Genomic DNA, 25,001 nt, shown 5'->3' on the forward strand with positions numbered 1-25,001 from the left:
GTTAGCTCAGGGCCAGTCTTCCTCAGCAAAAGAGAGGAGGATTGGCTAATCTTCCTTAAAAAAAAAAAGAAAGAAAGCTGTTGTGGCCAGAGTGGAAAGGGCAAGGGGAAGAATGAAGGGACACAAGGCTAGAGGGGCAGGTCTAGACATTGCTGGGCCTGTGAGCCACGATAGGGGGCTTGTCTCTAGCATTGCCTATTGTATTTCAAGTCTAATCACATCATGTTTTCTTCACTGTATTATTTTTTTAGGATTACTTTCTATTTATGGCAAGTGTTATTAGTTTTTAATGGGTAATAGTAACATACAGATTTTTTAGAAGAATATATTTAAGGCTAAAAATTGATTTAAATAAAAATAGTAAGTTGATAGTCATACAGGTGGTAGGCAGAACTGGCAAAAATTGCAAATGTGGCACAGAGGCAACTCTCATGGAAGAAGTGTGGGTGCTGGAGGATTATCTGACCTGGTTTAAAATCCTGGCCCCTCCACCACCAGCTCTGTGACCTTGGCACTGAGTATCAGGGTTTTTTTGCTCTAAAATAGGGATGGCAATACCTGCTTTATGTGGGTGGCTGTGATAAGTCATGAAATATTGTAGAAGGTTCTAACAGAGCTTGGCACATCACAGGCAATCAATGAATGTTTTTCTAAGGAGAAAAGAATTTTCTGGAAGCATCAAGGATGGTGATGTTGGTGGGCAGAAGCTGAGGGTGGTTTGACTATTCAAATATTCCTGGCGAGAAGTGATACAGATTTGGTATAGAGTGATAGCAAGAAGAGGAAAGCCTGGAGAGATGGTAACACTTGAGTTACACCTTTGAAAAAATGGCCCATCTGCCTATTAATCAGTATATATAGAGAAAAAGCCTGCATTCCAGGTAGAAGTTACAGAATGAGCAAAAGTGTAGAAATGGGGACTCCTAGGCCTGTTTAGCGGCAATGGAGATGATACAATTTGGGTTGCAGTGAGAATTGAGTCTAGAAAGGGACGGGTCATATTGTGCAGCTTTATCTGCAAGGCAGAGATTGTGACCCAGAGAAGACAACAAAAAATAACACTAACGGTGGTAATGCCTCCCATTTGTTGAGCACTTACGATGTCTCAGGCAATGTTCTAAATGCCTTTCAAATATTAACTCTTCATTCTCATTTCAACCTGATGACCTCATGTAAATTATTATTTTCCGTAATTTACAGATGAGGAAACTGAGGCACAGAGAGTTTAAGCCACTTGTTGCAGGTTATGTAACTCTTATTCAATAGCTAATGGGGAGCGCTCCAGGCCTTCGGAGTCGTTCTGGTCTCAGAAGCGGCGTGTGCGAGGCGGATAAAGAGGGAGGAGGAATGGAAAGCAGGCCGGCCAGAGAAGAAACCATGGCAACATTTAGACAAACTATGAGAGCTGGACTAGGCTGGTGGAAATTCAGAGTGGAACAAAAACCCACTCTTTTTTGTTTGTTGAGTAATCATCATGTACTCAGCAACGGTAATTTATTTAATGTTTTTTCTTTTGTTTAACAGAGATGCACATAGATCCAAATCCACTATAGGACGTCTGATTAAGGGGGTCTGAAAAGAGGCTTTTCAGAGTGTTTTCTTCTCATTCCTGGTCAGGAACCACTGTTCTTGAATGATCACACTCAAAGCAGTATCAGATATTAAATTATTTCTACGTGTAATGACAAATCGCTACCTTCCCAGGAAGGTAACCCACCTCCCAGCTCCTCTGAGTTTGGGTAGAGGGATTGGAGAAAGCCGAACTGCTCGCACGAGGAGCAGGAAGAATCACAGATCCTGGTTGCAAGCAAGAGAGAGACAGGGGAAGGGAGAAGGAAGAAGTCAGAGAGGTCGCATGAGGCCAGCTTTAGGGTGGGTGACCAAAGATTTTAAGATCAGGATTGTGCAACCTTTTATTCGAAATGGTTTGTATTTCTAGAACGTAAGCCCCTGCCACCATCTCCCCAGGTCTTCAGTAAGGGCCCCTGCATTCAAAAATGTCTTATGTGAGGTGTGAGTTGATATTTTGAGTGTGTAAAAACTGAGAAACAATGCTCATAAATGTGGAAACTTAGTTTATGACAGTATATGTATTTCTATTGTTTGACTTTCAGTATTTCTGTTTTCTTAAGTTTTTTTTTTATTATTATTATTTATTTATTTATTTTGAAGAAGATTAGCCCTGAGCCTATTGGATTTCCTGCCAATCCTCCTCTTTTTGCTGAGGAAGACTGGCCCTGAGCTAACATCCGTGCCCATCTTCCTCTACTTTATATGTGGGACGCCTGCCACAGCACAGCTTACCAAGTGGTGCCGTGTCAGCACTCAGGATCCAAACCGGCGAACCCTGGGCCACCGAGGCAGAACGTGCACACTTAACTGCTGCATCACCCGGCCGGCCCCTCTTAAGTTTTAATTGTGTCTCATGACAAGCATGTAACTGGGTTTTTTATTTTGAATCTAACATGACAACACTGTTTGAAACTGGAGAGTTCAGTCTATTCACCTTTATAGTGATAACCGATATACCAAGATATATTTCTACTATCTTACTAAGTTTTCTTTTTATACTGCACCTTCCATTTTTTAAACAATCCTTGTTGTTGTTTTTTTTGTGAAGAAGATTCACCCCGAGCTAACATCCCTTACCAATCTTCCTCTTTTTCTTTTTTTGCTTGAGGAAGATTCTCCCTGAGCTAACGTCTGCACCAGTCTTCCTCTATTTCGTATGTGGGATGCCTCCACAGCATGGCTGATGAGTGGAGTAGGTCCACGCTCAGGAGCTGAATCTGCAAACCCAGGCTGCCAAAGCAGAGCATGCGGAACTTTAACCACTTGGCCACGGAGCTGGCCCCCTCATTTTTTTCTTTTTAAAAAATTGTGATGAAATACATATAATATAAAATTTACCATCAACCATTTTTAAGTGTACAGTTCAATAGTATTAAGTACATTCACATGGTTGTGAGACCAATCTCCAGAACTCTTACTGTCTTGCAAAACTGAAACTCTATATCCATTAAACAGCTCCTTATTCTCCCCTCGCCTTCAGCCCCCAGCAACCATCATTCTTCTTTCTGTCTCTGAATTCACTACTTTAGCTACCTCATATGAGTGGAATCATACGGTATTTGTCTTTTTGTGACTAGCTTATTTCACTTTGCATAATGTCCAACAATCTCTATTCTTACCTTTTTTTCTTTTTCTTATAATTTTCTTCTCAACTTGTTTGGACGTTATATACTCTATGTCTATTTCTTAGCAAGTTATTTTAACATGCCTGCACTAGTTTAAAGTTAATCAACATTTTCATCCTGCTGAATTAGACAATACAAGGACCTGAGAATGTTTTAATTCCTCTCTCTGTTACCCAGTTCTTCATTTTTAGCCTACCTTTTCATTCCTCAAATTAGGCATTATTATCATTGTTAGTGTTATTATTATTAATTTCAAAGTCAGTATTTGCTTGGCTTTACCCACATATTAACATATTTTTACTCGCCATCCTTTCATGTGTCTTGGACTTTCCATCTGGGAAGATTTTTCTTTGGCTTGAGGTATACTTTTTAGCATTTTCTTTAGTGAGGATCTTTTGTTGATAACCTTTTCTTAGTTTTTGTTTGAAATCATCTATATTTCTCTGTTGTTCTTGAAAGATAGTTTTATCAACATAGAATTTTAGGTTGACATTTTTTCTCTCAGTACATCGGACATTTTATTCTGTTCCTTTCTAGATTCCTTTATTACTGTTGAGGTGTCAGCCATCAATTAAATTGCCACTCATTGGTACATGATCCATCTTTTCCCCATGGCCACTTTCAGAATCTAGTTGCTTTTGATGTTCTGAGATTTTTTTGATTTAAATTTTTTTTTAATCTTTCTTGGGATTTATTGAGCTTCTTGGAATAAGATTGATGTTTCTCTAACAATTCTGGGAATTTCTCCATTACTGAAATATACTTTGAATGTTATCTTTTCCTCCTTCTCCCTATTATTTCCTTTTGGAAGCTTAATTAGACATAAATAAGGCCTTACTCTATCCTCCATGTCTCTTACTTATTTTGCATCATTTTGTGTCTCTGTGCTGTGCTTTGGTCTAATTTCCTTATATTTATCTTCTAGTTTTAAAATTTTCTCTTCATATGTGTCCAATTTGCTGTTTTACTTGTGTATTACATTTCTAACTGAAGTTGCTAAATATTTGAATTTCTGGAATTCTGTTTGTTTCATTTTAAAATTTGATAAGATCGTTTGTTATAGTCTCTTGTCTCTTCATCTTTTTAAGGTTTTCTATTAGTTCTTAAATTTTCTGACTGATAATTCTAGTACCTAAAATCTTTATGTTGTCTATTGCTTTGACTGGTTCTCACTCACAGTGACCTATTTTCTGGTATGTTTGTGATTTTTATTGTGAACTGCTAAGTTTTCTTAAAACCTTGTTGTGGGTGTTGCCTGAGGCCTGGATCAGAGTGGAATTTCTCCAGAAAAGATTTGGTTTGCTTCTGCCAGCCTCCTAGAGGCAGGTTTTATTTTTTGTTCACCTTACATTGTGGGTGTAAGCCCTTCGATGCTCCAGTTTTACACAGTGGACCCCTCTTAAATATCCCACTTTAGATGGGCCCCATGCTTTCTGTTCTGCCCCATGCATTGTGCAGCCATCCAGACAGAAGCATAAGGTCTCCAAGGCTTGGCAGAGATCCTTTAGGTAAAAGCTAGTCCCAACACTCTCTTCTGTCCAAGAGTTTCTGTTTTCCCTTTATCTGTAGAGTCCTCAGGACTTTTTATGTGTTTTAATTTTTCATCTTATAATATTTTATCCAGTATTTCAGTTGTTTCAATTGCAAAAATTATGCAAGGTATCTAACTCTCCATACTGATGGAAATGTTGCTCCAGGGTCTTAAGTTCCACATTTTCTAATATAAAAATCATTACCCCATATTCTTTTCTTTGTTACCATTTTAATTATGATATATATATGTGTATATATATCAGATATATACACACACACACACACACACATTTATTTATTTATTTATTTATTTATTTATTCCTTTTTAGTACTGACTCCCGACTGCAAGGAGAGCCTGTGAGTCTAATTAACAGCCTTGTGAAAAAGCTTTTTCTCTTGAGATTACATTTGCTTACACAAAAGCTTCATTGAAAGGAGTATAACAGTTAAAAACTTTCTTGTGATAAAACTGAACGTTGAGAATAGTCTTTAAACATAAGATTAAATATAAATTTAAATGTGTGTTTAGGAAAAGGGACGTGGTCTTCAAACTTACACCTGTGTTATCTCTTATAACCCTCTTTTTCTATTTCTTTAATCACAAAAATGTCTTTTGAAAGTGCTTGTTAAACCATCTTGTAGATATGTGGACTTAGTATTTTAATGTTTTCTCCCATATCATGTAACTATAACTCTCCAAGCCTTGCTAATTAATCATCATATAAACATTACTTGTGAAATTGTAGTCTATAGAAATTCTATATGTTTCTAAAGTTCTTTCTTTGCTGATGGTATTATCATGCTCACTTTGCCTTCCTCTTCTCCCTTTGGCCACAGGATTATTAATAGAATCCCAGACTCCAACAGATTCTTTGTCTTAAATTAAGTGTTAGAAAGATTTTTTTTCCTCTGCAGCCCACAATGAGTTCAATATGCTTGGATCTGTCCTCCCAACTGAGTGAAGCAGAAGCTGTGTCTTGCTCATTTCTGCTTCTCCTTTGACCTCCTCCCCCGCTAAGTGCTTTACAATTTAGTAGGAACTCAGGATATATATAGTGAACGAACAGAAACATAAGAAAAAAAGACAGTCAAAATCCAAGTTTTTGAACAGAGATTAAATCTGCCATTGAGGCCATCTGGCTTTCTTTAGGGTGAGAGACATCTAAATGGGCCCCACCAGGGGCAAAGTTGGTGTTCAGAGCCTGGGGGATCATTAGGTGACCTCCCACCACTCAGCCCTCCCCTCTGATTCTCTCTGCCTTAGGGTCTAGCTGAGGGTGACCAGAGTGTAGGTAATGGGAGCTGGCCACTGAGGGATGCGAGGTTGGCCCCATGCTTGTCATCCCCACATGATGACTTTGTGGTCCTGGACAAGCTACAAGCCTGAGGCTGCTCACGCCTCCCACCCCCATTCAGGCAGGCCCAGCATTTTGTTCCCTCCAATTAACTGTGCGTAACAACAAGGATTGAAACCAAGTGATTTAAGTAATAATTTATCATGTTCAGTTCACCATTAACAGCCATCTAGTGTTTCCTTTGCCCTTTTAAATGAGTCTTTGTTGTGATGCTCAGCTCTTCTGTGTATTCCATAAGCTTTTAGTGAGCGCTTTCCCTCCCTCCCTCCCTCCCTTTCTCCCACCCTCCTCCTGCTTTCCTTGAGCTTTGAAGCACAAGTGTCTTTCTGGAAGCAGCTGAGCCATCTCCCGTCTAGCTTCCTTCACTCATTTAGTAGGGAACTTGAATGTTAATTTATGGGCATGAACTCCAGGCAGGGTGCTGAGAGGTGCAAGGGAAGAGGATACAGTCTTTGCCCTGGACCAGCTTTCAACCAAACTGGAGTGATGAGTCTCATTCAACATGAAATGGTCAGAGGAGGAAGAAGGGGACAGTATTTGTCAGTGTCAGCAAAGTAAGACCTTGCTGTGAGCAAAGCTCCCTGGAGGAGAGGACTTAACTGAGTTCTGAATGTCGGTGTGGATTTGGGAAGCAAGTAGAGGAGAGGACAGCCTATGCTGGGGCCTGGCAGGAACACAGGTGTGGATTTGGGCATGTATCTCGATCTGGCGTGACAGCAGGTGAGGTGAGGTTAGGGAGGTGAGCCTTAACCAGGCCAGTGCCAATTAGGGGGGCCCTCTGTCTGCCTGCTTGCTGGTTTGTCTCCTCTTTTGGATCTTCTGGCCTGTGAGCCTCCCTTTCTTTTTTTTTTCCTGAGGAAGATTCGCCCTGAGCTAACATCTATTGCCAATCTTTCTCTATTTTATACGTGAGCCGCTGCCACAGCATGTCCACTGATAGACAAGTGGAGTAGGTCCATGCCCCAGAACTGAACCCAGGCCACTGAAGCAGAATGTGCCAAACTTAACCACTAGGCCTCTGGGGCTGCCCTGAGCCTCCCTTTCTTGACTCCATGGTTTTTGGGGTGTGGGGACCACAACCTTACAGGGGAAATCAGATAGTGGTTCTGATGAAGTTTTAGGTTTTCTGCCTCTATTTACTTTCACATCTCTATTCTGCTGGGCTATGTGTGTGTATGTGTATGTGTATAACTATGAGTGTATGAGTGAGTGTGAATGCACACCTGGGTTCTTAGGGACCCTCGTCAGACACTTGTGTTTCTGGATTTGAGGCTGGGGTGGTAATAACAGAACTTGGGCAGCAGGGATGATGGCTTTGAGTCACTGAGGCTTTGAGACCCTGGGCCCGCCACAGGGGCCCTGGTAGCACCTCACCCCCCTACCTTGAGGCCTGTTGGGTGCCCTGATGGTGGGGGATGGGCCCAAGGATGGGGAAGTAGGGAAACGTGAGCCTTCACAGGGACTAAGGGAGCACCCATGCAGGCTCCTCCTCTCAAGCAAGGTCCTAGGGCTCTGGACCGACATTGAAGGTCCCATGGTCAGGGTGTGCCCACAGCCCACTGTGTTGACCCTTTCCCAGAAGGAAGCACCATGCTGGGTGCTGTGGAGGAGAGGTCTCACTGGCTTTCCAAGGAGCTGAGGCATGATTAGGCTGCACTGGCCAGGACACACATAATCCTGGAGAGTGAGCTGAGGAGGGAGAAGCTGCAGAGGGACCTCTGCATCTAGAAACCTGTTCACATATGCTGATTTCAATGTGTCTCTTGACTAAAATGTCTTAAAAATGAGGCCTCAAAAAAAATTAACTAAGACTTCCGGTATCCATTTTAATTTCTTAAATTAAGTGTAAAACTGACAGCAAACAAAATAAGACAATATTACCTTTAATTCCAAATTATGGCAACCCAGTGAGGTGGAGACATGCTCTTTATTAAAATTTCTTTTGAGAAGAGCATATTATTTATTTGAAAGAAATACTCTGATAAATTGCTTGAGATGGAGGGTACGTCCCCAGGGGCATGCATGTAAAAACAGAGAGGGGAGCATCTTTGAAACTGTTATGCTCAAGGCATGAAAAGAAATTTGCCTCCTTCCAGAGAGGAAAGGTGGTAGGAAACTGAGGTGAATAGGAAGAACGGAGGGTCCAGTGGGGTTGAGGAAGGCCGAGAGAGAGCCCCAGGGCCAGAAGTGAGGGGCAGCAGGAGTGGAAACAGGCAACAGCAGAAGAACAGCAGCCAACAGCTGTGCTGCAAATAAAACGACATGTTCTTTTAGTGCTGACAGATGGCCACAGGGTCAAGCACACCTGGGGTTTTGGCTGGGCCACCTTATAAGGAGGTAGCCAGGGAGATTTTGTGCTCAAGATTTTGGAGAGAGAACTGAGCCTCATCAGGTTTAGGTTTGGGCATGGCCAGTTAACCCAAGGCCTCCTCAGTGGCGAACTGAGGAGGAAGGTCTTCTGATTTCTCCTGTGACACCCAGTCGTTCTCTTTCGGAACTTGAACCTCACTTAACAGACATTGTCTCTCTTCTGTGCACATTGCGAATTCATTTCCAGAAGCCTTCAAATTTGTTCCAGAAATACCAACATCCACTTTCTGCCTCGTCAGGAAAAAGCAGAGAAAGAAAGCTGAAATGAAGAAAGAAAGCTGAAATGACCAAACAACTGGGGCTTTTCTTCAGGGGACATTGCAGCCCCTGGACCACCTTCAACCTCTAAGGGATGAGGAGCGGGGTGGAGGGGGCACTAGATGGCGGGTTGGGGAAGGCAGCTTCACAGTCAGGTCAGATGTGTTTCTTCTTGTCGCTACAGCTCATCTCCCTTCCTCTGTGTTCTCTGAGGAGTGGCCTCCCACGGATATCTGATGTCATGGCAGGCCACTGAGTTTTTGTTCAAAGCCTGGACCCATTTCTTTCTTTCACAAGCTTAGTGGGGCTGCTCCTTTAAGACTTTGCCTTTCCTTTTCCCCTTCCCTTCCACCCTAACGAAGACAAACAGAGAAGAATGAAGCCAGGGTAAATTGAGAAAACATTTGAAACCTATTATGCGTGGCTACAAGTTTATTGTGAGTCTTAAGTTAATTATATCCATTTTGACTTCCAGCCAGTCCCTTCACTAGGCTTCCATATAGACTTGGCCACCTATCCCAGCCTCAGGTTGGCAGCATGCCTATCTGCCTGCCTTGTTCCCTCCCTCCCTCCCTCCACCTCTTCCTCCCTCCTTTCTGCACAAATAAGTCAGCAATCCACTGTAGCTACTACTTATTGGAGCTTAAATGTGTAGGGGCTGGGGGGGCTGGCCCCGTGGCCGAGTGGTTAAGTTCGCGCGCTCCGCTGCAGGCGGCCCAGTGTTTCGTTGGTTCATATCCTGGGCGCGGACATGACACTGCTCATCAAACCACGCTGAGGCGGCGTCCCACATACCACAACTAGAAGGACCCACAACGAAGAATATACAACTATGTACCGGGGGGGGGCTTTGGGGAGAAAAAGGAAAAAATAAAATCTTTAAAAAAAAAAAAAAAAAATGTGTAGGGGCTGGGGTGGGTATAAAGAATTAGGAGTATGTGTGTAATTGTATGCATGTGTGGGGCAGGGACATGGTACCTAGTGGGAGGCCACATATGTACATGCTAACTCTTACCACAACCACATACATTTATTTTAGTTCATACTTTAGTTTACAAAGTGTTATCCCTTAATCATTTAAATCTCATGAATACATTGTATAATAGGTGTTACGAGTGCCGTTTTTGGATGAAGAAACCAGGGCTCAGAGAAATTTTAAAAAGTGATCACACATCTATTAGGTGGCAGAATAAGGTGGGATTCAAGGCCAGGTCTTTGATTCTAATTCATGTGTGTGTGTATATGTGTGTGTGTGTGTGTGTCTGTTTTCCCTGTATACTATACTAGTTCCCAAATAACAATAAATTGTATCTTTGTATAACATTTAAGAGTATACAAAGGGAAGTTCATACATATTGCCTCATTTATCCTTAAAACGGCGTGATGTTGGTGCTATCTCTATTGGAGAGTTCTTTAGGAATTGCTCCTCCTAGATCCATCCTCAGGTTAGCAGTGGGATCTGCCTGACCTCCAGCTCCCTCACCTCTGTTGATTGCTTCAGAATCAGAGCCCTGAGCCAGGTGGAGTCACTAAGCTCCTTCCCCAGAAATTTTGTATCTGAGAATGAAAGGGATCCACATATAAACACAGTGGTTAAGAGTGGCCATTTTCTGTCAGGTTGACGAGGACCAGAGAGAGCCAGTGTACAGTAAGAAAGGAGAGCAGAGGAACTGTGAAATAGTGATAGAAACAAGAGATGAGGAGAGACAAAACTTCCTGAATGTTCTGCAGGTCTTCAGTCTTTGGTTCTATTTCATGAGCGTCAGCAGCCTCCCTTCCCTTGGATTTTGTATGACGCCCCTATTCCCTGACAATGAAGTCTCTTTTTTTGCTTATACTATATGCTAGGGTTAGGAATTTGTTACTTGCAATTAAAATAATTCTCAATAATACATATCAGAAAATGGAAGCAGAGTGCACTAAGTGCTAAATATAGGTACAAGGAATGAACTGTGGAAGTTAGAGGATGGAGCAATTTTCACTGTTGTCTTGCAGGAGACACCATGGGCTGGGCATTGAAGCCTTTGCTCACAACCTACATGTATGAGCAACCCTCTGGCAAACCTGTGGACGGGAAAGAAGAATACACAGGAACTATCTTTTAGGAAGTTTCCAAGTATAGAGATGCTTTTGGTACACTTCCCACATTCCCTTAACCTATGTCTGATTTCAGCCAAAGCCATGGTGGACAGTTCCTGCATACTAACAGCATCCCAACTAAAGGGTCTGCCTTGCTCCTCTTGGCTTAACTATTTCAGTGCTTTCTCCAAAGCCATGGGAGCTGTCTCAGCCCATGAACAAGCATAGCCCAGAGATTTGGAGGTGGGAGGGAAGTCAACCCCTAACTGAGATTGAAGGATCTGCTTCCAAGATGGCTTACTCACATAGCTGATAAGTTGGTGCTGGCTATTAGCAAGAGGCTTCAGTTACTCCCCACTTGGAATTTCCAGAGGGCTGATTGAGGGTCCTCACAGCATGGTGGCTAGCTTCCTCCAGTGGCAATCCAAGAGAGCAAGGAAGAAACCACATTGCCTTTTATGACTGAGACTCAGAAATTACACTTTATCACTTCTGCAATATCATGTTGGTTATACTTGTTCAGTTTGGGATGGGACTACACAAGGATGAGAATATCAGAGATAAGGATCATTGGGGCCATCTTGGAGGCTGGTTACCATAGTGTCTCTGTGGGGATATGCGCCAGAGGATAAATGCCCAGTCTCCTTATTCTCAAATACATTCTACATGGTTCCTCAGAGCCTCCCCCAAGAGGCTGAGCCCTGTTGGCCATATCAGTAATCTTCTCAAGTGCACACCCTTTATTGGCTTCTCTTCCTTCTTAGCCTTCCATTCCTCTCTCCCTCATTCCTGTCTCCTGTGATCACTTCCCAAATAAACACCTGCACTAAAGTGTTTGTCTAATGCTTTTGGAGGAGCCCAAACCAAAACACAATGGTAATATCTAAAATAATTTTGAAATGATGTAGAACTGATGATAAAAGTATACAGTGTACTGTGCTATTGGAATATTGATGATTAATCACACAGAGGGAGCTTGCAGAGGGATGGCATGGTCACGAAAGGCTTTATGGCAGCAGTAATCAAGAGATTGAGGGATTAGCAAAAGTAGCAAAAAAAAAAAAAAGGCAAAAGGAGGGCAGCTTAGCAATACTCAGAGTGGGCTCAGAGCCTGGGCAAGGCAGAGGACAGAGAAGAGTAGTATGTGGCTGGGCAGGACTGGTCAGTACTTGGGGCAGTCTACCAGGAAGGGGCTTGGGCAGACTGTTTATTGGGAAAGCCATTGTGACAATCCAGGGAAGGGGCGAAAAGGGCTTGTACTAGGTGAGGCTGGCTGGAAATGAAAGATGAGAGTGAAGAACAAAGGAGGACCTGCCAGGGCTTCCTTCGCAGAAGCAGACATATAGGATTGAGGAGCCAGGGTTAGGTTTCATAAAGGACTTAGAGGAGGTTAGCAGTTCTTTTATTCATTCATAAATAATTATCAAGAATCTATTAAATGAGATCAACTGTTGTAAACTTGGGGCCATAGCAGTGAACAAGATCATGAAACTGTGTCTTCAGCAGGCACATTTTCTATAAGGATCTACCTAAGACTCTCCTGTAGAATGCTGAAGGCAAGTGCTTCCTAGGAAATGGATTCTGTGCTTCCTCAGAGCTGCGTCCCCAGAATCAGTTACAGCCATTCTTCCCTGGTTTGCTCACTCCAAGTCTTCCCACAAAATGTTCTGTTCACTTTGGCTGCTCATACCTTCTGCTGTGGCATACACCACACCCTCAGCATTACCCATTAACATCTGTTTATTTGCATGGATGTCTTATTGTCAGTGAGATAGCAGCAGTGGTGCACATTAGGGAAACAGAAGACTTGGTAGTTATACACAAAATAATCAAAAGCTTAAGACAATGCCAGTGCCATGCCTGTGACTCAATACAAGTTCAAGTTCAGACTCAGTGGTATTCAAGTGGTGTACAAGGCCATGTAAAGCATCCCTTCATCTTAGACTCCTCTTCTTTTATGCACCTCCCCCCGTCGGTACTCCATCCTCATGGAACCATTTGAGATTCTCTACACATGCCCTGTCCTTCCAGGCCTATGTGTTCTTGCCTGTGCTTTTCCTGGAAAGCCCATCCCTACTTTCTCTGTGTGTTGAGTTCTTACTCATCCTCTGAGCCTCAGCTCAAATCCCACCTCTTCTTGGAAACCTTCCCCAGATGAGTTGCTCCCGGCTCCATGCTGTGAAGTCCTCTGTTTGCATCTTGCTTGCAGATGCTCTCTTTCTTATTCTATAGTTCTCTGTATACCTTTCTTACTCATACAACAGTCTGTGTGCTCCTCAAGGGCTCAGGTCTTGTTTTGATATTTCCAGGTGCTCTGCGATAGTGGACGTTCAATGTTATCTTTGTTAAAACAGATGGAAGGCATGGCTACTGCTAAAGCTAATGCACCTTACTTGGCCACTGATGCTGAAGCTGACCAGCTTATCAGATGGCAGGACAGACTGACAGAGCCTTGCTGCTTTCTAGCACCTGAGGGAGCTAACAATGCTATATAGCTCCAGGGATGCAAATGTGGGGGCATTCTGACTGTTCTCTGAGGTTGACAGCCTCTTCTTATGAGGACTCAGCACGAGTGCTCTGCTCCATCTTTCAAATGCATATTTGCCTTCTCTAAGTTCTCCACAGGAGAAGTGAGTCTGGGAAAGTCCTGATGGCAAACCTCATACTGTTCGGGTGCCTTGTGTTTGTGTATTACTCTTTGTCACTTAAGTCCTTACATTTGGAATCATTTGCATTTACCTTGAAGATGGAGCTAGAAAGATTCTCTGAAACTTCAGAGTGGGAAGTCTGAATACGACTTAATAGCTTAGGAAAATAATATTTCCAAAAAGTTTATATTTAAAAAGGCCAGGGCCTTTTAAGATAATGGATTTAGAAGCCTCCTTTCCTCTCCAAATGCACACATGTTTTTATCCACGTAAAAAATGCTTATTAACTCTAAGTACTTCTCCTATTCTTTGGTCTTCTCTTATTCTGAGAATCACCCTGAAATCAGACAAGGGTTTAGAATTTATGATCACTGCTTTAAAAAGTCAGGTCATATACACTGTGCCAGGCCTGGTACTAATCCCATGTCTGTGATTTCTTTCCTCCCTGCAGGATCCAGGTGTTGAGTTAGCAGGGGACAAAAGCAGCCAAGCCTCTTCCCTCTTAAAAATTAACAGATACTTATATCTAATATTTGTGAAGTGTTTTTACAGCTATTATCACATTTGGTTCTTAAGGCTAAGGAGGTTTGAAAGAATTATCCCATTTTATAGGGAGAAAATCAGGCTCACAGAAATTGAGTGATCCATCCAGTATCACGCATCTTATAGTGGTGGAGCTGGGACTGATGCCTTGTTCTTTTGACTAGTATTCAGTGCCCCTCTGGCAGGACGGAAATCTGCCTGTGATTCCAATCCAACACTCCTTTAAACACCTACTTCCTACCTCCTTGTAAACACCTATCTTGTCTCCTTTATCTCAGTTGGCTGTCAGCTAGCCTCTGAAAAGTGACAATGGCTGAAAATAGCTTATGGTGTGAGATTTAGAGAGAGAATTAAATTTTCCCCAAGAATTAACAAAATAGAAGCTTATGTGGGGGAGTTTTGGCTTTGGTGACAGGTCCATTGTAGAGTTGCTTTGGTGGCCAAGGGGTCTTCCTGGTGTCCCTTATGACAGCTACGTAAGCAAATGTGTGTTTTCCTAGGTCTGAACTCCCAGTCTTGATGGCACAAGACAAGAGAAGGGAGGAGGAGCTGAACGGTGCCTTGTGAACAGTTTCACATTGTGGGTCTTGGTAGGTCCTGCGGGGGAGACCCTAGAGCCCTGGGTCAGGCAGCCTGCAGGCTAAGTGGGATGCAGAAGCACAGCCTGGCTTTTCAGATAGACTTTTCTTATTCTCTCACCCACTTGGATGAGGCCAAAGAAAAAAAACAACCTGTTTCTTTATTAATGATGCTTTCTGCAGAGTTAGATTAAGCACTGATTAAAGGCAGATGCTTCCAAAGTATAAATGTAAGTACCATCTCAGTCGCTTCTCCAGTTACAGGGTTTCCTACACGATTCTTTAAAATCACTTTGGCTCTCTTCCCATTTGCTTTCCTCCAAGTTCTCCACCCAGCTTCCGAGTCACCCCTCCCAGAAAGACTCTGACGACCAGAAGCAGGAGCTCGACTCTGCGAGAGACTTGCTCTGTGGAGAGCTTCGAGACGTACCACCGGGGCTGCTGTCTGGAGTCGCCTTAGCAGAGGCAGGTAAGTCCTCTGGGCTGAGGGCAGCCCTGTTCTTCAGTCCTTTCAAGGCTAGACATGTTTCTATGCAACTTCATCTGTTTTTTACATCAAGATGGAGTACAGGCCTTTTATAACCATTTCCTTCTAAAATCAGAAGCAGAGACCAGGTAAAAAATACATGGCTCAGGAGATGGGGTCCATCAGGTGGTTCTCCTCCTTTCAGATGCTCTGAGAGGGAATGGGGACAGGAGATGGCTGTCTGGCCTGGTAGAAGCTTGCAATTGTGGACTTTGTGTCAGGAACTAGACTTTTCTAAAAAAGATGTGCTCGAGTTTTGTTTCCATTTGAGGCTATGGTGCAAATCCTCCAAATATTTTCTGAATTCTCCGTGGCCAATTAACTCACTTGGAAATTCATGTACACTATTTTTTTCTTCTGAAAACTTAGCTGACTAATCTTGGGGTTGGCTTTGGATTGAGATCAAATTGTGTTAAAGCCTGTTCATGTTCATTTGCTTGCTGATTTTCTTATGGGATCTACGAAGGAGGAAGGGGATATTATTTTTTTGTAACCCACATTAATGAACATGGCTTATGTGTCACTAAAGTTAAGAACTTGTTACTCAGACCTCCACCCAAAATAGACGAAGGGACATCCTGTAGGGTACATCTACCATTGAGGTGTCTGGGTTGGGTGAGTAGGAGGGTGTCATGGTGGAACCAGTGCAATGCCTGTGGGAGAGACATGAATATGGAGGTTGCAGTGAGGCTGATGTCCTGGGAAGTACGTCACACACAGTAAGGGTGCCATCAACCCAGCCCAGTGCAGCTGGAAGCTGTGTGGCTTTCTCCTCCTGACTCCCTTCTCTTGCTTCTTTGGGATGTCTTAGCTTTAAGTATGAAGAACTAGGCAGGTAGGTGGAATTGCATGGTAGTGATTGCTTGTGATTGCAATTCTCTAACACTTACTAATGTGATCATAGGCAAGCGTCTCCATTTCTGTAAGCCTTAATGTTTTCTTCTGTAAAATGTGGATGATATAATAATACCCAACTTGTAGGTTTCTTGGGAAATTATGAGAGATAATCCAGTTAAAGCATTTGACACAGTGCTTAGCCCATAGCTCATAGCTCTTATTAACCTCAGTGTGGACCTTTGGCATTTCAGGTTGTGCGGACCAGATCGATCCCAAAGTGTCCTGGGCATGCAGTTGCAAACCTTTTGCGACTTCCTCAATGACTTCCCCTACTGGTTAGGGTAGAGTGTGAGGGTCAGGTTGTCAAGTTTGGCTCCCACCTGGAGAGAAACATTAGTCAAGGAAGATGTAAAGTTAAAACCTCTACCTCTTAAAAGAAGGCCACAAGTAATTCACCTTAATTCCAGATGAACATTTCCTTTCAGAAATCGCCCGAGGATAATATTTATTTCATGAGATTGTTCTGAGGATTAAATGAGATACAATGTACGTTAACACACTCAAAATTTTACCTGGAACAGGGTAGATGCCATTAAATGATATCTATCATTGTGAAAAGGTTTGTGATATCGAGTTAATTGAAGAGTTCACGAGGTAAAATTGCATATGCATGACAATGACAGCTATGTAAATAATTGCACGGAAAGACTACAGAAAAGAAATAAACCAAAATGTTAAAACTTGCATGTGTTAAGTGGCTTTGGTTTGTTGATGATCTTTTCCTTTTCTTGTTTTCTAAAGTTTATCTAATGGATGATTCTATCATCCAGGGCCCTGTCAGGAAACAAATCGTACATTCAAACTGGACATTTTGAAAATATTTTATTAAAGGGACATTTTACAAAGGTATGGGCAGAGTTCAGTGACAGAAATATGTGAAGGCACGGTTCTCAGGTATGGTGAAAGTACGGGTGCCGTTACACCCCATATCTGAAGGGGCATGGGGAGGGGAGGGCTGCAGAGCCAGAGAGAGAGTTGTGTGGATGGGCCACCTGAAAGGAGCTGTGGGCTATGGCCGCCGTGAGGGAGAGAGTTGGGGAAGGTAACCCTGACCTCACTCTCCACCGTTCTCTGGGTCACTTGCTGGTGCCTCCCATTGGCCAAACCCAGCCATAAACCAGAGTTCAAGGGACTCCACTGAGGAATCCACCTGGATCAGCTTCTGGGGCACTGAGCAGGATGGAGAAGGAAGGGGAGAGATCTGGAAGACAAACTGAAGATGTCCAGCACAGTAAGGTTATGTCACTTTTATATTTACGGATAAAGTCACAAATAGTAAACGAAAGCCCTTTGCTACCCTCAGTGCTTTCACACATGTGTACACCTCCTTCTTTCCTCCCAGCTCAACGGCTTCCGCTTCTTCACAACCCATCCTCCTCTGGGTTCCCACAGCACCCAATGCTTCCCCCCAGTGTAGCCATACTCATTGTGTGGTTTCATCCTCCCTCCTTGACTTACCTGAATCCCCACACCGTTGTAAGACCCTTGAGGACTGGGACCAAGTTTTATATCACTTTGCAATCCCAGCACCCACCACATGAATGAACAAATGATTGGAGCTCAGATCTAAATACCTCTATAAAGCTTATAGATTTGAAGTAAGGCTTGGAGCTACCTAATCTTAACTGTGAGTGAATTCCTGAGGAATTTAGAGGCTCTGCTCAGGGAAGTGAGGCCTAGGTGAGTGTTTTTTTCTGTCTATTCAGTGGGAGTGGGCCTGCGAGCCTGCCGCCCAGGCCTGGCCTCTGAGGAGCAGTGCAGAGGCCTCTCTGACAGGCAGCTACCCACTTCCCTTGCAAGTCTTGCCGAGCCTCCTCGTGAGCCTCCCAGTCTCTGTGAGTTCCTACATCAAATCATAATTCACACGTCACTGGCCTCCTGGGTTAGGACTGCAAGTTGAGATTATGTTTGCTTCCTTTGTGATTTGGGGAGATTTAGAGCTTATCATTGTACCTGATATTTTGACTTTCTATTTTGAATCAGAGAATGTTTTGAGCCCTTGAAATTTGCAGTCCTGTAAAAGTTACACATACATGCACATAATTCAAATAGCTCGGAAGGAAAAACTGTTGGGAAGAATATAACATGAAAAATAAAATATCTCCCCCTTCACCTGTATCCTGAGTCCCACTTTTACCCATTTCAGTTTTTCAGTCTTCTGGTCCTTGTCTCACTAACTTAAAATATTTCTGTTATACTTCTATTTCTTGATTTATCAAGGTTAAGTGGAAGTTATTGAATTGTCCCTATGCAAGATGAGGAATTTAGCTTACTGACGATAATCTTTCTGCCTTGCCCATGATTCTTCCAGTTTTTGTTACATATATTTTTCATTTGGTTTGCTCTTGATTACCTGCATAATTTTAAGAGAGAGACTTATACTCTTACTGCTTGATCCATCAACCTTCCATCGAATGTCTTGATTCTCCAAGTATTTATGATGAGGAAATTGGTGTCTCTGAGATTCTCTTCATCTTTTCTCTCCAACTTCACCTTGCAATAAAATTTTATAATAGTTAAATTCTATTCTGTAGTTGTAATTAATTTTGCTTTATCTATAGGATGATTGTTAAAATTGAAAACTAACATATAACTTTCATGATATACTGATTTTGTAGCTACTAGTTTCTAAAACCATATTTGGACCCATAGAGAAGGAGGTGGACTCTGATGTCCCTGATCTGCCGCATGAAGGAGAATGTTCTAAGTGTCAAGATCAAGTGGACTCTCTTTTCTTCCTATTCTTATATTCTGAAAGCTGCCCGAACCATTTAGTTGGCTTCATATGTAAAACATGACTTTCTGAAGAACAATTTGTTTTGATGGCACTTCTAACTACCTTTCTTTTTTACCTGTTAAGAAACCAGTCTCTTAATCATATTCTTTGTTACAGGGAATTTACTTTATTCTTGAAGGGTTTTTCTCAGGACTCTCTGACTTCTAATTCTAGTTGGATCAATTGCTTTTTAAGCCAGTTGAAGTGGCTTGAAGTCACCCTGGAATTTTTTTATTGCACTGTTGGGTTCGAAGCACTCTGTCTTGGATTCCATCATCCTCCATTTTTTGGATTCTTTTTTCATTGTTTGAGAGCATATACTCAAATAATTTTTTTGTAAAGAGTCATTTAGGGTCTGAAAAATTTGATTATTGTATACTTCATACTTGATTATTAGTAAGGCTTGGCACATAATTGCACTTAGCCAATTTAATTCTTCAACCAATTTTCCATGCAATGCAATCTATTTTCTGTAAAGAAAATTTTCAGAATTAAGTATTTTTGGCATAAGAAGATTTGAATCATTCCAAATTTTACCAATTATAGTATGTGCCATATTGATTTTTAATTTAATTAAACTTTGCCTGTGCAGCATCTATTTCCATAGTCCAATTTTCCTGAGTCTACTTTTATTAAAAATATTTGATTCTTCCATCAATTTTTTTCAGTTAATAAGAAAAATTTACTGCATGTGATTTTATTTTGTCAGATTTGAGATGATAATTTTTATAAAATCCTCTTTTTTCTGGGTCAATTTTTGCAGTTTTCAATGTTTCCTTTAAGGTAACATTTAGTTATTTCATCATCTATAACTAATTTTAACATGTGCAGTTTCAAGGGTTGTCAGTTTTATTTGTGTTATTTATTTCTATCAAATTTCTTTTCCTCAAGAACCCAGGCAAGGGGCTGGCCCTGTGGCATGGTAGTGAAGTTTGCTCTCTGTTTCTGTGGTCTGGGGTTTGTGGGTTTGGATCCCAAGCATGGACCTGTGCCCTGCTCATCAAGCCATGCTGTGACAGCATCCCACCTACAAAATAGAGGATGATTGGCACAGATGTTAGCTCAGGGACGATCTTCCTCATCAAAAAAAGAGAATAAAGGGGCTGGCGCAGTGGTTAAGTTCGCACGTTCTGTTTCAGTGGCCCAGGGTTCTCGATTTGGATCATGGGTGCGGACATGGCACTGTCTGACAAGCCATGCTGTGGTAGGCGTCGCACATAGAAAAAAGTAGAGGAAGATGGACACGGATGTTAGCTCAGGGCCAGTCTTCCTCAGCAAAAAGAGGAGGATTGGCAGGAGATGTTAGCTCAGGGCTAATCTTCCTCAAAAAAATGAGAGAAAAAAGAACCCAGGCAAAATATCCCCAGAGTCAGAATGTCAGGATCAATGTCCAGTTTCTTTTTTAATAGTCTTATTGTTATGGCAGCAACCCTACACTGGATTCCTTGTTGTGACTTAGTGTAAGGTCCAGTTTTTGCTATCCAGGGTCTTTCTTGGCTCATCCATTTTATACGATCAACTAACATCGATATGCTGTTGAGTACAAAAGACTTCATCCCTGTCTTACATGTCTTTCATGAGCTCTAGAGCCAAATATAGTAGAGTCTCATTATATGCCCACTTCATTTATACAAATTCAATTATATATGTTTATGAGCAAGAGAGAGGAATGGAATGGAAAGGAAGAGGAATGGAGGGATGGGAGGGGAGAGAGAGGAATTTAAGTAGTATGATCAACTCCCTCATCCAGGTGCATCCATAAAGAGCTTGACCCTGAATGGATGGGACAGAATGCAGTGAAGATAAGGTTCCATATTCATTTCAGCTGACAGATGGCTCACTCATTGTGAGTATCACATTTCCTTCAGTGTGTCTAAAGACACACATGTTGCCTTTGTCATGGCCCTTAAACACAATCCAACTACTCTGTTTTGGGATTAACTGAGGAAAGTGTGACTGGTTCTGACACTAGAAGAAAGGCTGGCTGTATTGAATTTGCTGACCAATGAGCTGGGATGTTCTTCAGTATGGTGCCTTCTTGAGGGATTTTCAAGAGAAGTTTTGACTATGTTTTTTTCTTATGTGCTATTTTCAGAGCCTAGCGTGTATAAGCCGTGACTCCCCTGTATTCAAGTGCCTTCTGGTTCTCTCCACTTGCAGATCATATAGGCGACTTCAACTCCACGTGTTTTAAACTGAATTTATTACCCCTAAGCTTCTTCCTTCCCTAGTGCTCTCTCTCTCTGAGTGAGTAACACCATTGTTGACCTAGCTGCCCAAGCCAGGAAGCTTGGTTCCTTACTCTCGCTCAAATTCCTCCCTTCCCATGACTCTCAAATTCATCCACTCCGTTAGGCCATCCTCAGTGGTTGTGATTTGTTGCAATAGTTTCCAAGCTCATTTCTCCTATTGTAGCCTCCTCATCTCCTTCATCCTCTGTCCCAAGTTCTAGATTACCCTCAGGGTGAAGTCCATGGTCTTTACTAAGGATTACAGGGCCCCACACATTCTCACAATGCTGATTGAAGCTTTATCTGGCCATTCCACTCCACAAAATCTCCGTTCCTGGCACACAGAACCCATTGATGGACACCATGTTCTTTTGCACCCAAGGGTCCCTGTACATGCTGCTTACTCTCCTGCAACACTCTGATGTTCCCTTTTTTTCTTGTTTAAGTCTTACATCTTCTTCAGGTCTCAACTGAGACATTAAAGCTTTGGAAGGCTATCCCTGATTCTGCAAAACTGGTTAGACACCCATCCTATGCACAGACATAGCACCCTCTACTTCTCACTATAGTAGCATTTGTCTTACTGTATTGAAATCTCCTGTCTTTTATCTGTCTTCTCCATCACACCATGACAGCATAACTGTAGGACCAGGAGGAGGGACTATGGTTTTTTTCACCGTTACTCTCTACCACTATGCCTAGAAGAGACACTGAGCACATAGTTGTTGAATGAACAAACCCCAATGCTATGTTGGATTCCCCATTGTAATTCCCTGGAGTGGTTTGGGAGTGAATCCTAGATCAGCATTTAGTAAGTAAGAAAGGAAGAGGAGGCCTGACATCAGGAATAAAGTCATTCAACCTGAACACTACTGCTTTTTCTCAGAGTCTAGTTTTAAGCCTGGGGATGTAGAGAAAATCCTTGTAGAAGGGGCTGTCAGGGATAGGGCCAGGGAGAGCTATCATCCTATGGTGGAGTGACCTTGTTAGCTTTGGCACATCCTTTCTGCTTTCTTAGGATCTCACTTCTGCCAGGTCTGGGTCTCAGAAGTAAGAGAGCTGTCACGGGATCATAGGTATTAGTATAAATGTTCATGCCTATGTTTATGGCTCTTTTGTTTCCATTCCATCACATTTTAAAAGCTTTGCTGACCAAATGTGGGAAAAGACCTATGCACTTAGTTTTGATTTTGCAACCATAGCTGCGGCCTACTTAACTCCTCATTTCTTCCTCTCCTGTTCACACTATGGCCATTTGTCCACCCTCTGCAGGCCTCACTTCAGTAGTTCAGCTAGTTTAGTCTTATCATCTTGCTCCATGCTTGGGTCTCAATTTTAGAGTCTGGACTTCTTCTGCCCATTTTTCCTGAACTCAACTTCCCACCTATCTTTAGAGCCTCCAGGAATGATGCCTGGCTTTGGTCTTATCTATGCCCAAATTTCCTGTTCTGTCCACAGTGGTGCTCACTTCTTCTGATCTGCTCCACAGCCAATGAGCTCCCAAGCCCCCTCACCTCAGTCTCAATTCTTGTAGACCCCCAAGACATCATCTTTGGAGAGTGGAAGTCCAGGGCAGGCTGTGTGATTTCTGCCTCCCAGAGCTCTATGAGGATGTGCTGTTTCTCTCTGTTTCAAGGGTGAAGATGGACAACTTGTGCTACCCGGTGATCTTCCCAGGTGCACGGAATTTCCGCCCCTTCACTTCTGACTCTCTGGCTGCAATTGAGAAGCGGATTGCCATCCAAAAGGAGAAAAAGAAGTCCAAAGACCAGACAGCGGCAGAACCCCAGCCTCGACCTCAGCTTGACCTAAAGGTCTCCAGGAAGTTGCCCAAGCTCTATGGCGACATTCCCAAAGAGCTGATAGCAAAGCCCCTGGAAGACTTGGACCCATTCTACAAAAATCATAAGGTAGTTCCATAAGGAGGCTGGGATGTTCTAACCATGCCATTATAACTAGTGTTATGAGGATCTTCAAACACTGATCTTGGGGTTTGCAGAGGGGGCCCATGCTTCTCCTTTGCTATCATCCCTGTCATTGCCTTCATAGTCCTGAGAACTCCTTTCAGTCCTTGTTCTCTCTCTGTAATGGATGTCTTGGAGAAGAAGATGAGGACTAGGAGCAGCAGAAAGGTTAAAAGGAGAACAGAGAAAACATAAAATGGTGTCAGGAAAGAGGACTGGACCAGCAGTCACAAAAGTTGAGTATAGGCCATTTCAAGTGACTGGCTTTTTGACTTTGGGTAAATCACTTCACTAATCCTCTTCTTTCTAATCTGTAAAATGGAAATAATGCCTGCTTTCCCTACTTTACAGCATAGACATGCTATGGAAACACTTTATAAACTGTAAAGCATTATACTGATATGAAGGATTAATATTGCTGTCCAGAAATCTCCATTTTGGCAACAAGAGTTTATCTTGCAAGTCTCTTAGGCAATAGGTTTTTTAGGCTATTAAATGAGATTTATAAAGGTCAAGGCACTAGACCAACACTTGATGCATAATATGAGCTCAATAAATGAAGTCTAAGAATAAGGTAATCAAGTAGGCACATGCATATTATATGTAAATCCCAGGCCAACATGTGAGAGGTTTGCTATTTCATCTACCTGGTTGTAGTTCTTGCAGGGAAATTCTAGTGAAAGTTCCTTAAAGGGGCTCCTGAATGAGGAAGTGTGAACTCTGGGCTCCTCTGATGGCTGTTTGAAGGCCTGGGGCAATGAGGATAGTCCTCTGCAGACCATTCCCTTTCAGGGAAGGCTCAGAAGACCTTGACATCATCAATTCACTGTGATCCAGCAGAGAATAGAAAACCCACTTCATCAGACTGAGGTCAGGGAGCAAGGAGGCTGGGGAGTTTGGGGGAAGTCCTAGAAAATATGGGACACTGAGAAATTCTTTGCTGGCAACCATGAGAAACTGATCTCTCCAAAGAAAGGTTGCCTGGTTTGTATGTCCTTGAATTGGGACAAACTTAGGGTCACCAGGCCAAATGGGGACTGTGTATATAGAGGAAAATGGGGTATGAGTGGGAAGGACAAGAAAAGGGAAGAGAGATGAAGGAGTAAAAATACTCCAATATTTCTCCTTCTCCTTATGCCCCAGAATTCCAGGGGCTTCTTGGAGGCAGAGTCGTTGGAGGTGAGTTAACTGCTGGAGGCCTCCTTCTGCCTCAGAGTTGGATAGGAGACCTACGAGGCTGGCAGCAGGTCGGTGTGCTGCGGACAGTCCTGTGAGGACAGGCTCTGTTCCAGCCTGGGTGGATGTTCTAGGACCATCTCTTCTCAGCCTGGACCCTCCCTTAAATCAGAAGACATGATACTCATTTAGAGCTCTGCACACCCATGACCTCACGTGGCTGGTACTCTCAACAGTCATGCGAAGTATGTGTGGCTATCGTTAGCACTCTGCTGTATAGATGAGGAAACAAAAGCCTAGATGGGGAAGTCAGCCAGTGAGGGGTGGAGCTAGGACTCAAACCCAATGGGTCTTTCTATAGTCATGGGTCACTTCTTCTCTTTGGAAGCTTCCATTTTGAAGAGCTGTAGGGAAAGGGGTGCAGATGTGTCAGCAAGCAGACAGGAGGAGCTGGTACCTATCATTTTAGTCATTAAAACCCTGGCAAGTGTAGTTAAATGCACTATTAGCTAAAATATTTAAAGCAGTCATAAGAGGCATTAATAAAATATCAAAATCAAAGGGCACAGAAGCAGAGCCATATCATGCTACCTATTAATCTGGGGTGACCCACCTTAAGAAGAGGTTTGCTGTCTGCCCTAAAATTGTCTTTCTATCCAAAGGAGGGGTACAGAATCCCCAAAGTGGTTCTTGAGCTCCTGAGCTCATACCTTTGAAGAATCCTATGGCCCATTTCATTTTGTTATGGAGGCATTGGAAAATATCCTAGTCCACACTTTTCCCTGCAGCCGGATGGCCAGCAGACAAGTAAGTTCCAGCAACTCGATGAAGGAAGATTGATGATTGGCAGTGGCTGAAGTTCTAGCACCT

General features: G+C 42.7%; 1 protein-coding gene across 3 annotated transcripts in view; it reads left to right on the forward strand.

Annotated features, from left to right (window-relative positions):
* The window catches only part of SCN11A (sodium voltage-gated channel alpha subunit 11), a 146,385-nt gene that overhangs the window by 46,896 nt on the left and 74,488 nt on the right, over positions 1-25,001 (forward strand). For 2 of the 3 annotated variants that reach the window (XM_070238926.1, XM_070238927.1), the window contains exons 1-2: positions 14,891-15,030; positions 22,628-22,901. In XM_070238926.1, coding sequence (XP_070095027.1) covers positions 22,635-22,901 — 267 coding nt within the window. In that variant the 5' untranslated portion in view covers positions 14,891-15,030; positions 22,628-22,634. Of the gene's footprint in view, positions 1-14,885; positions 15,031-22,627; positions 22,902-25,001 lie in introns of those variants that run through there. The other variant, XM_001916599.5, reaches the window with a different exon arrangement.

This window comes from Equus caballus, chromosome 16, assembly GCF_041296265.1.
Source record: "Equus caballus isolate H_3958 breed thoroughbred chromosome 16, TB-T2T, whole genome shotgun sequence".
Classification (NCBI taxonomy): domain Eukaryota; kingdom Metazoa; phylum Chordata; class Mammalia; order Perissodactyla; family Equidae; genus Equus; species Equus caballus.